This window comes from Biomphalaria glabrata, chromosome 4 (genome assembly GCF_947242115.1).
Source record: "Biomphalaria glabrata chromosome 4, xgBioGlab47.1, whole genome shotgun sequence".
Lineage (NCBI taxonomy): Eukaryota > Metazoa > Mollusca > Gastropoda > Planorbidae > Biomphalaria > Biomphalaria glabrata.
Window position 1 is genome coordinate 46,406,271 of NC_074714.1, and position 12,937 is coordinate 46,419,207.

The 12,937-nt window shown below is 37.8% G+C and overlaps 1 protein-coding gene across 1 annotated transcript in view; it reads right to left on the reverse strand.

The window, feature by feature from the left end:
- Positions 1-269: 269 nt before the first annotated feature.
- The window catches only part of LOC106058074 (probable G protein-coupled receptor 85), a 35,402-nt gene continuing 22,734 nt past the window's right edge, over positions 270-12,937 (reverse strand). The window contains exons 2-4 of the mRNA XM_013215448.2: positions 10,428-11,526; positions 7,560-7,681; positions 270-3,382 (exon numbers count right to left, since the gene is read on the reverse strand). Coding sequence (XP_013070902.2) covers positions 2,542-3,382; positions 7,560-7,681; positions 10,428-11,123 — 1,659 coding nt within the window. The 5' untranslated portion in view covers positions 11,124-11,526 and the 3' untranslated portion in view covers positions 270-2,541. The remainder of the gene's footprint in view (positions 3,383-7,559; positions 7,682-10,427; positions 11,527-12,937) is intronic.

The following is a 12,937-nucleotide window of genomic DNA, read 5'->3' on the forward strand; positions in this document are numbered from 1 at the left end:
AGCAGTAACAACATCAACGACAATAACAGTATCAACAGCAGTAACAACATCAACGACAATAACAGTATCAACAGCAGTAACAACATCAACGACAATAACAGTATCAACAGCAGTAACAACATCAACGACAATAACAGTATCAATAGCAGTAACAAAGTTAAAACATCAACAAGCAACACCGTAACATCAACAACAGTGGTGTCTAAGACAGACACAATAGATGCAAACATACATTGAGATCAAATCAGTCATTGAAGAAACTCAGAGAATAAAGTGGTGTGTACATTGTTTATTGTTAGGCAACAAAGGCAATGACATCTGACACACACACACACACACACATTCACGTATCCCTCATAGATGCAAACCCACATTTTCACGCAGCTAGCGCCATTATATACATTGAGTTTTCTGCAAAACATAATCACAAAGTACTCATTCAATATTCTTGATTTTGATTTTAGCAACACATTTTTGGAGTTCTTTCCTCTGAACAGATGTAGTTTTGATAAATAATAAAAATATGTCGAAGACAAAATTGTGTTCCTAATGTTCAGTGCCCAGGATAATCTTACTTTGGATTTATGAATGTTACATCTTTCTAACTTACAAATGCTTGAATCATAGATTATATAATATGAATATAATAAAGATAAAGAATATTTTTATATAAGCGTCTTTATCAAATCTAAATTGTATATGTCTTTATAAATTCTAATTTTATGTGTCTCTATGAAGTGAAAATTTATATAAGTGTCTTTATAAATTCAAATGTTTATGTGTCTTTATAAGGTCTAAATTTTATATAAATGTCTTTATGAAGCCTAAGTTTTAGACCATGCGGTCTATAGGGCAGATGATGTAAAGGTCATCTGTTTCAGTGGCTTATGGTTAACGAGGGTGACACGCGGCCAGCAAAACGATCAACTTTACTTTTCACCAACTAATGTCAGGTACCTATTAAAGCTGGGTAGACTCAGAGGCGCTATAAGGATCCCGAAATTAAAATCGCAGTCTTCACCAGAATTTGAGCATGGGACTACCGGTTCGGAAGCCAAGCACTTTACCACTCAGCCATGGCGCCTCCAACTTTTAAATAAGTGTTTTTATAAAGTCTAAATTTTATATAATCCTCTTTATAAAGTCTAAATTTTATATAAGTATCTTTACATATATTGTATTTTCTTTTTACGCTATAGAAACACAAATCCTGTTTACAATGATTGTGGTCAAGAAAGACTTTCTAAATGGGAGCAACAAAGTTCTTTTTCAAATTAAAAACTTACAGTATGAAATAAGTTCTTAATACCTCTAGCTAATGGTCACTTTTCAAACAAGATTTGTTGTTTAGGAGTGAACACGTCAATGTGACGTCGTTGAGGGGAAATCTAAAGTCTTGACCTCTAACTAACACTAAAACCAAGTAGTGCATTGTTTTGGTGGTGCTGGTGAAATTAATTCTTTAATTCCTCGTCCCAGATTTCATGGAACCTTATGGACAGAGTGAGGGCAGATTATTATAAGGAAAATATTTCTGTTTTAATCATTACTTTGAAACAGATCCAGTACTTGAAGTAGTAGATAAATAGTGTATAATCTGTATATAAAACAACAACAAAACATGGAGCCGGAGATCATAAATCTTTAAGAAGAAAGAATACAATAAATTGCTCTTTCAATGCTTTTCCTAAGTAAGTCACTATTTAGTAATTTATGTGAACCAGTCGGTTGTATTCAAGAGCTATTATTTTGTTGAACCAAATACACATGTAATTTAACAAACATGGGTATGAAAAATGTGTTGAAGGTGTTGCTAGATCAACTTATTAGTTACATTATTTTTATGGTCTTAAAGAAAGTGAATATTTCATTATAAAGTATAACATACAATGGTCTACTTCAACACTGTTGTTACTCAGAAACAAATACCAGTCAATATTAATAATAATACAATTTTATGAGTAAAACCTTGCAGCTGATTGATGCTGAAGAGATTTTTCCAATTCTATTTTTAGATTACTTTAATTAAGATAATTCAACTTTACTTTAATGTCACACTGCCATAAATAGAAAGACAATATTAAATGAAAAGGAAACAGATCTATTAGTGTAAAGCGATGTCTATAACTTAACGTTTGCAGCGCTCATATGAATTTGAAGTTGTTTGGTTGCTCTTTTGCTGTCTTCTTTTACATGTTTCTTTTTTTGTACTTTTCAACACTATACGTAGTAAACATTATTTAAACATTCACCTTTTAACAAATTAACTTATATCATTTGTTTAACGAACTAATACAAGATTACTTAAGAATTATATGTCTTAATGTAGCGAGTAATACTTGATAGAGGCAGAACTAATAATTTGCTGTGTAAGGGCGGATAGCTGTGATTACTTTCATTGCGACAATGTGCAAAAAATAAATACAATAAATAATTATACATTTTTACAAGTGCAAAAATTCGTTCCTCTTTTATTTTCTCTCTAATACTGTTTAATATAATCTGTACCTTTTTTTCTTCAACACTATCTCTTCTTTGTCCTCATTTTCCAATTTTATTTTCCAAAAGAAATTCCCGTTTCTCTGCTTCTGAATACACCGTCCTATGGCCCTTTTTGGAAGGCCCTCGGCACATAAAGTACACCACAGGGCAGAAGGCCACTTGAGCGTAACCCAGCCAGGCCGAGATCGTCACGTAGGGGTGAGGCAGAAGTGAATCATCTAAGAAAATTCTCCACAAAGACAGTACAACGTACGGCGTCCAACTCAGACCAAACACTAAGGTTACTATTAGGAAAAGCCTAGTCAAGTGCTCGTTTTTGGCCGTCGATAAATTGACCACTCGTCCGAAGTTGAGCCGCTGGACCGTCCTCTGTCCCCCCTGTCGAATTGGCACTTGACCCCCGAACCCGTTTAGCCAGTTGATGAACGCTTGTCCGTTGGCCCCGGGGCCCACGAAGGCCCAATTTGAGCTCCTGGCCGGGGTGTGCTGAAGGGGGCGCATGCGCCTGTGCGCTCTCAAGAAGCGGAAGATCCGGAAGTAGAGAAAGTAGGTCAGGAAGAGGATGGCCAGGAACACGAGGACCGAGGCGACAGAGTCGTTGCTGCTGTAATGCTTGTGCTGGTAGGTGCACTGGGCCTCCTCTGGTATGAAGACGTAATCCCCAACCCCCACGACTGGAGGGAACGAGACGGAGAACGCAACCACCCAGATGATAATGGCGGCGACCAGGTTGGCGATTCCCAAGGAGCGTCGTCGGTAGGTCTTGGAGTAGACGATGGAGACGTGCCTGTCGATAGCAATGGCCAGAAGGGACAAGGCCGAACTGAAGATGAAGAAGGAGGTCGCAAAGGCAAACAACTTGCAAGCTGATTCACCATGTCTGTGGAGAAAAAAGAAAAAAACAACATGTATCGAACGTTGGAGTTGATGGTCACCCAATAAGAGAACTAGGATGGCCAGTCACTGGACACACGGACAATAAGCACGTGTTCATGTCAATTGTAACAACACCGCGAAATTGTTTTTAAATAACACCCGAGAGATGGTCAGCTTCATTAACCGGAAACTTAATACAATCAGATAATATCTCAGAACGTGACCGAGTTTGTCTAACAGCCAGATAGTTCAATAGTCAGATATCCAGATCTATTTCTAGTGTCACCAAAACTAATTCTAGAAAAACAAATGCGTTAGGTCATGTTTCTTTTCAAGCTGAAAGATAAACTTTGATTTAGTTTCTAGGTGGTTCTGACTAGAAGCAAACAATTTTACATGCTTCCAGATTTTCATCTGTATGTCCATCCGTCAATTCGTCTATCTATCTATCTATCTATCTATCTATCTATCTATCTATCTATCTATCTATCTATCTATCTATCTATCTATCTATCTATCTATCTATCTATCTATCTATCTATCTATCTATCTATCTATCTATCTATCTATCTTACTATTTATCTATCTATCTTACTATCTATCTAACTATCTTACTATTTATCTTACTAACTATCTTACTATCTTACTATCTATCTATCTATCTATCTATCTTACTATCTATCTATCTATCTATCTATCTATCTATCTATCTATCTATCTATCCATCCATCCATCCATCCATCCATCCATCGCATCCATCCATCCATCCATCCATCCATCCATCCATCTATCTATCTATCTATCTATCTATCTATCTATCTATCTATCTATCTATCTATCTATCTATCTATCTATCTATCTATCTATCTATCACTATATATATATATACATATTGTTAGGAAGCTTTAAATTAACATTCTAATTAATTTCATTATTAATATTATTGCAAACAGCAAATGTCAGTGACATTATCATTCATTTCAATACAAAAAACAACGTGGAGCCATGAGGCCGAGGAATGAGAGAGCGTGGGAGACTCTACTCCATGATACCTCTTCTCGCAAACAATAATAGGTTAGAGTGTGTGGTGCGGAAATGAGAAGATGGAGTATTGTTTTAGTTCTGGAAGCTAACAATTGACTTCAATTTAACTCAGTTATTGAGTTTTTGTTATATTGTATTTTCTTTGCATTGGTGGTGGGTGGGGTAGCCTAGCTGAAATGCAAGACTTGAATACAAAGGGCTGTGGGGAGGGGGGGGTCAGCTTGCCTTTCTCTCAGAATCCTCGGACATGCTCACGGTGCCATCTGTACACTAAGTTTATAGACATCTGAGTAGTTTTCCTAGAAGTGAGTCACACAGAAGGCCTGCAACGTCACAACTTGTGGGCAGTTTAGATCAATAGCTCCTTGCCACCTCACAGGTCTGTACGACGTGGCTACGAGCTATTGGTCTAAACAGCTCACAGGCTGTGACGTTGCAGGTCAGTGTTTAGACCTTCTATAACAAATGATCTCGGGGACAGTCAACATTTTAAAAAGCATTGACCACAGTCTCCGACTGTCTCAACATTGCGCCTTGCGTTTCGGCCTTGCTACAAGGCATTAAACATTATTCTGAGATTCAACTGATAAAAAATCTAAGAAAATAACTTTTTTTTCCGCCCTTAAAAGATGGAATTAAAAATAAAATGGCTTGAATTTCAAAGGCAGGCTAAGGAAAAAAGGAACTTGAGATGTCCAATGATTCCTAATGTTGTAGTCAGCCCGAGGCTAGACAAGCATTAAAGCGATGTTTTGATATATACTAGTTTTTATGTGCAACCCCTTCTTTTTCTTGGTTTGATTAGGTTTGACATTCTCCTTGAGAAGATTGTCCTCATTTAAAAAAAAAAAAATGAAAACTTGATATCTGAGAACAATTATGGAAATGTGAGAGGTTCCCATAAATACGTGTGGGATTGAGGATGTGAATGTGAGTAACTGAGCGAGCGGGTGTGTTTGTATGTGAGTGCGTGGGCGGGAGGAATAGCTGTGTGTACGTGTTTATGGGAAGTATTGAATGTGTGCGTGCGTGTGGTGTAACAGTGAGAGGGCGGAATGATTACACGTGTAAGTGCGTGATCTGCCGTGGGCAACGCATCTACGTGGCAGTCAATCTGTTGAGTCAGGTAACAAGACTTATTGACCTGTCATAATGACAGTTATTAGGGGTTCGGACGTAAGGGTCGCCCCGTGAGTCATAACTAATGGCAGTATACCCTTTGACTGTAGTCTAGAAGCAATTTATCTGGCAATGGTGTACCGTGTCGACACAAACAAAGTCTAACTAAAAAGGGCGATTTAAAAATGATGTAGGACAACAAATCAATGTAACTCTTTATCTCCTAATCGACGATACCATCGTTGATTTTGACCTCATTAAATTAAATTAATGTTTAATTTTTTAAACCTGAATTTGAATTATATAAAAAGAGCATGAATTTCCCTTTAATTCTATACCAAATACAACATTTTCTGATAACAAACAACAAAGCTATTGAAGCCCAATCATAACAGGGGGAGTGAAATAGTCACGAGCAAATGAAGAATTCCTTCAAAACGTGGAAAAATAATTTCGGAGAGAAAGAGTTAATAATAATTTGGAATTATTTTAAAAAATAAAAATAATAAAAAAAAAGGAGAGTTGGGAAGAGTTTATGTCATATTGAGTCTCCCGCTTCTTTTTTTTTCTTCTAAATCGCACTGCCCACTCTCCGTTACACACAGTGGCGTAGCATCCATGGCTGGAAGGGGTTCAATGAACTCGGGCCCACGGTACCTTGCTTCGTCACTGATTACACATTGCTAAATTATAAAGGCGTGACATTTACACATGGTATGAACGCGATAATGACAACATTTATGTCCTGTAGAGTACGTAGCTTTATATCAAAGAGCATGTCTGTATTCGCCAGTTGGGCGCTAGGCTAAACTTAGCTGTTCCCCTCCACGCGAAGTTTATTTCTTTTATAGTAAGTCCTTATAACAAAACTAAGTGGCTTTGAAGCTCGGCATTATGTGCGATAAAAAAAAAACAACAAAACATTACATTGATTATAATCCGACTAAGTTTAACAAGTTAATGAAAGAAAAACAAAACAATACTGATATAAAAACCCTGGGACAACGTCAACAGCCAGACGTGATGTTTAGGAATACAACATTTTAAAAGAATAACTCAAAATCAGAAATAGGTAAGTGTATGTATCAGGGCACTTGAAAACATTTCATATTTAGAGAGTAAATCCATCCATTCGTTATGGGATAGAAAAATAATATCTATATTCCTTCCTGAGAAATGTTCAGTAAAGCGGTGGTGAAAATCAAATAATTATATTTGGGATTTCACATATGGAGGCTTTTATATAAACAGCAAGCTTTTTTACTGTATCTGTTGTACAGAGTTAGGAAATATTGATATTGATCTAAAATGGTAAATAATAACTTTTTAGCACGACAGAATCTTATTTCTAAACTTTTTTTTGTAATGTGTATTAATTGGTTGCAAACAGTGATCTTAAAAAAAAAAATTGGTTGATATGTTAATTTTCAAACGAAGCAAATATAACAAATGTTGTGATTAATCTGGAAAGAAATCAACGGGCGTAGCCAGTGTGTAAAGCTATTCCTTCAATACAGTGCCCTTGACCTCATTTAGCTTGTCTAATTATTTCAACATTCTTTTCCAAACTATGCATTATTTGGTCTTATAATGTTTTTGGTGTTATTGCGTCAGTATTCCCCGTATCGCTCTCTCTGCTAGTGTATTTTCTTAGAGATTTTACTGTCTGAAGGTGAACCTCATCGTGAAAATCAAACTCGGAGTAACTTATGTGTTATGATATACGTATTAACTGAAGTTAAAAATATCCTATGATAATCTGATTAAGTGTGAAATCCCCTATGATAAGTGTTAAAATACCCTATGATAATCTGATTAACATGAGTGTGATAATTTGTATTTTATTTATATAACAAGATTTTTCTAAAAAAAATGTCTCTTGCAAAATACATTTGCGAAACAATCCAGTTCAAAAAAAAATTATAACACATTTCATAATTCATGTTTAAAAGTATAGTTTGGAACGTTCCATGTCTATGGTCATTGTAGAGTGTACAGTGACGTGACCAGTCACTCACCTCCATTGTGCCCCATTCAGGACGGTTGTTATGACCACCGGGAGACAGAAGACAGCCCTGGACAGGTCAGTCACACCAAGACTGAGAAGGAAGTAGAAAGGTGGACGATGCAGGTGACTCTCCTGGGGAAAGAAGAAACAAGACTTAAAACTATCTTGCTTATTTTATGAGGTGAAACGGACAGTGTCAACCAGAGCCAACGTCTAGTATACGAATTTAGTAAATGTAAAATCAAGTAAAATCATTTTTCTTTTTTTTTTTTTAATTTATTTTTTTACACAAATTTTGATTGATGAGAATTTAAGGTTCTATTTTTTCCCCCACAAATATAGAAATAACAAAAAGTGAAAGAAAAATGGATTTTTAATTTTACAATAAAGAAAATCATTTCCCCTTGACACCAGGCAGGTAATAATGGCGCTCTCCCATTTCTGAAGTCAGTACAATGCCCTCTGTGGTCAGTACAACTTTCTATGTTGTCAGTCAATCATCACCTTGTGTGGTCAGTACATTGCCCTATGTGTCTTATACAATTTCCTGTAAAGTCAGTACATTGACCCATGTGGTCACTACATTCCCTATGTGGTCAGTAAATTGCCGTACAGTCAGTACATTAACCTCTGTTGTCAGCACATTCCACTAAGTGATCAGTACATCGCCCCTGTGTTCAGTACAGCTTCCTGTGTAGTCAGTACATCGCCCCGTGTGTTCAGTACAGCTTACTGTGTAGTCAGTACATCGCCCCGTGTGTTCACTACACCTTACTGTGTAGTCAGTACATCGCCCTATGTGGTCAGTACAACTGTCATATGTGGTCAGTACAAAAGTTGAGATGATTTATACACTAAAGTAAATAATAGAGTCAAAGCACTTGTCTAGTGAGGAGTGGATAAGTGTGTTTTTTTTTTTTAAAGTGTGTTTAACAGCGTTTAACTATTATAGATTCTCCCCCATACTTGGTTTGACTTTAACCAATCATTTGATTGCGTTTGGTGTACAGAGCCCACTGTACAGTGTACTTTCTGTCCGTCTTGTCCGTTTCTAGGAATAAGCGTCTATGACAACAAGCCCGAAGCAGCATCGAGCTTAGCCTACGCTTAGATAATGCTCAAAATTCTCTTCAATTTTCTTTTTGTTTGTGTTAGTGTCTTCGTCTGCAGTAATCTTCAGTCTCTCATCATCTGTCCCTTGACGTCCTTCGTAAGGGTGCTGTGACAGTTCAAGTCGGCAGATAAAAGTAAATACTTGATCTTGTAGTGCCATAGGTGAATTAAGGAAATATCTCAAAACCTAAACAGATTTTTATATACTAAAAGAATAGAAATATCCTACATGTAGGCAGCCACCTGTCAACTGTTTCTTTGGCCACCGGTTAACGAGCAAGGTGTCATGTGCCAGCAGGGCCGCCGCGGGGGTTGTGGCCGCCTGCGTGCAAATTAAAAAATGCCGCTCCCCTCCCCTTTTTTCCAGAAAAAAAGCCCTTTGATTTAAATCCATTTCTTGTAGACCTTACTATTGTTTCCTTTCATATTCTCAAGTAGGCTAAAACTATGAACTATGCACTATGAACAATTTCGGAGATACGTGCCTTCTGACTTTTTGGTTCTCTATTACAAACATTAAAAACTGATCTCGTTCTGACTACTCACTAATGCTCCTATATTTGTGACAATGAATTTAAAATTGATGATCTGCGGCAGGTATATTACAATAAACAGGGTAAATGATCATGATCTTATATACAATTTCTCGATAACTTTGACTGCTCAACAGAGTTACATGGTCTGGACGTGGGTATGTTAACTTGTTTGTTATTGTAAGTTAAAGCACAATCCGAAAAGAAAAAAATACAAAAGCCATTAATAGTGGACCTTTTTCAACGTTCTGTACACTTTCATAATAATTATCACGATTGTATTTTGGAGAGATGTGCATTGTATCCACAATCATCTCACATACACGGATTCACAGCTGCAACAAATGAAGCAACTCAGCGCTGAATATTTTTCTTGAGTTTAATACAAAGTAAATAATCGAAATCACAAGTCACTTATACAATGATTTGAAATAAAACATAGTAAGGCAGTGTTTGTCACATTCCCGGGTGGCGACTCCCTAGATAACAAAATTTTCGTTCGAGCCCCTTTTAGAAGCTGAAGACCAGAGTAGCGCTGAAGGCTTCCACAGTGAGGTCCGTGAGTTGTTTTTTTTTTTAAAGAATATAATTTAAAAAAAAAAGATACTTTGTCACAATTTTTAGATTTTATTTTTCAATTACATCAATTGAACACTGTGTATAGAATCGACATTAACGTAATGAAATCTCACTAAAACGGTTTTTCTTTTTTTGGGGGGGGGGGGGGGGGGAATAGTGTTGCCTACATAATTTTTAGGCGTTGTAACAAGTTCTTCCTGACAAGGGGTCTGAACAACAACAAAATAAGTCTTTACTCTTTCATGTCTTACATTTATACTAGGTACGTTAATTTCATCATTGCCACTGCATAACCAACCAATAATCAATCGCTTTATTAACCTCTTCTCACCGCCGCTTAGGAAACACACACACTCCATATCACCTCTTTTTGTCAGGACGTTTTTAGAGAGAACCACGTGGCAAAATGTTGTTCGTTTACGATTGGTGAATGAGGTCCATTTCTGTTACATGTAATTAGAATTGGAATCCTAGTAGGCTAAACACTATATGGCCTATTGTGTGTGTATGTTTCTGTGTGTGTCTGTGTGTGTGTGTGTGTTTTTGTGTGTGTGTGTGAAATGAATTTCTGTTTCGTCTTAACAATTTCATTTCCGGAGAAATGTGTGTGACGTAGTCCTACAAAGTAAAAAAAAAAGAAAGGTGAACATTACCTTGACTACACTCCAAATGGCCTTGACATTGCCCACGAATCCCACTAAGGATATGATGACCAGGACCATGACCTTGAAGATCACGTCCCACGAGACCACGCCGACGTTGAGCACAATGTCTGCTTGAGGATTGTGTGAGGGGATGAGGGTGAGTACGGGCGAGAGGTCGATCGCCTGAAAGGTGCTCGCCTCGGTCTGGTCGGAGAAGGCGGCGCCGGTGGGGACGGCCGTAGTGTGATCCGTGGTATCGAAGTACTGCCACATCCAGCCAGCTGAGGTGTTCATCCTGTTGGTAAGGTTGGCTACGTCCGTCCACTGCGGCACGTGGGAAGACGCATTCTGGTTCAAGTAAGCAGCCGGGAAGCTTACCATGTCTTCACGTTTCTCCATGTCACTCAACAGCTCAGACACGTGACTTCTTGGCGCCTCAGTGCTTACATCTCCGTGAGGCGTCGTAGAGGCTTCCCAAATCCTGGTTACAAAATCAGACACCGACGCGCCGTGAAAGGGAGCACGCGCCCCTTCTGTGGAAGGGGCGTAGACAGCCATGCCGGTGCTCGTGTCGTTTCCGGTTGGCACCGCGCTCATGTTGTTATTTAAACGACCACGTGTCGAGAAATCTCCTTCAGTTTGATTGGATGGGAAGTTGTCATGTGACTGGAAGCCATATTGACCCGCCGTGGAATTGAGAATCATGCTTTGAATGGCTACACCGTTGAGATTCTGAACAAAATGTCACATTATTTTTCCGAGGGTACTCTCAGCCCTTTTTTTTTTTGTATAGTCCTACATTTTATTTCAACTCCATCAGTCGCCAATCTAGGCTTTCTTCTCCCCAGACTTTGTCATCTTAATGGCTGATTTGACGTTAGATCTTCCGTCGTCTGAAATGTAGTTGCTTCAGAGTCGCCTTGCCTCTCACTGGCTTGCATTTCACAGCATTATTTCTGTTGTCTCCCCTCTTCCCTTTTATTGTTCTTCTCCCAGTCTTTATGCTTTTAATCAGGAGAAGATAATCCTATTCATTGAACGGAGTTGCAGCCCTTCCTATGTCGTCTGATCGATGAAAGACTTTGTTTTCAGTATAAGGGCATGTTATCTGTAGGAGACAAAATGAGAAACGTATAGGTCGGTGAATAAATAGCATATGGGGCTATCTCTTTTTTGTAACCATCTTATTGTAAGCTTTTATAAATAACATATGTATTGAAAACCATAATTAGGGTTTTTAAGTAATTTAGGTATGTTAATATTAGATTATCAAATGCATTGATTAACCATTAACATTACGTTAGCAGCAAAATAAAAAAATGAGTTTGCGTTCACACAGACTCTTAGGCGGCCCCTTTGGGCCCTCTGTTTGATAAGAAATGCAGCTAAAAAAGGCAGGTTGTTATATTTTTAGCACTAGGAACAAGACGGTAAAATTACATTATTAAAATACAACAAAGGTTTTTGTTTTATGACCGATGATTGTTACCATTGATAGACTGAATAAATTTAATCAATTAATATTAAAACAAAAATCGAAGTATTTATATCGAGCTTTTGTGACACATTTTGGAAGTCACAAGACATTCCGAATGTACGCGAATGCTATTTATACTTGCAGGGCCGGTAGGGGCCCAGGAATTTACATTCAGCATATAAGTAATAGCTCTTGTCACAGGCCAAGATGTAAGACTTAAAGGGTTAACACATTTAGTGTCTCATACAATTGACGTAACTTTATATAAGCAACTGGCGTCTATTCCTCATGATTTGCTTCCTATAGTCACGAGTTGATACTGTGACCTAGTTTGACCTGTTTCTGGAAGCCGGGGTCAGGTCATAGAAGACCAGAACAAACACACGTTAATTATAATCATCCAAACAGGCAAACAGGTCAGGGAAAAAATAGCATACGTCAGTTTCCAGAAGGTTATAGTTAATAAAATATTTAGGATAGAAGTTTCTTTGATTCTGAAGAGTAAGGTTGAGTAAAGTAAAAATTAGGGGAAGGCTAGTTAGTCGGGGTCCTTGCAGAGTAACAGGTCTTTGCAGAGTAACCGGTCCTTGCAGAGTAACCGGTCCTTGCTGTGCACAGTAACCGGTCCTTGCAGAGTAACCGGTCCTTGCAAAGTAACCGGTCCTTGCAGAGTAATAGGTTTTTGCAGAGTAATAGGTTTTTGCAGAGTAACCGGTCCTTGCAGAGTAACCGGTCCTTGCAGAGTAACCGGTCCTTGCAGAGTAACCGGTCCTTGCAGAGTATCAGGTCCTTGCAGAGTAACGGTCTTGTTACACCAGTTAAAGTTGTATTAGTAAAAGTTTAATATGATAAAGAGATTTAAATCAAGTCAGTATTGAATTGAAAGTATATGCATATGATTAGTTTGATGAAGTTTAATCAAGAAGTTAGAAAAGAACCCAGATGTTTCTTCAGTTTGTTATCAAGTTCTTTATATAAATCTCCGACGAGATGATTCTGTTTCAACCATTATTAACATAAGAAGAAAAATCGAGCAACAAGG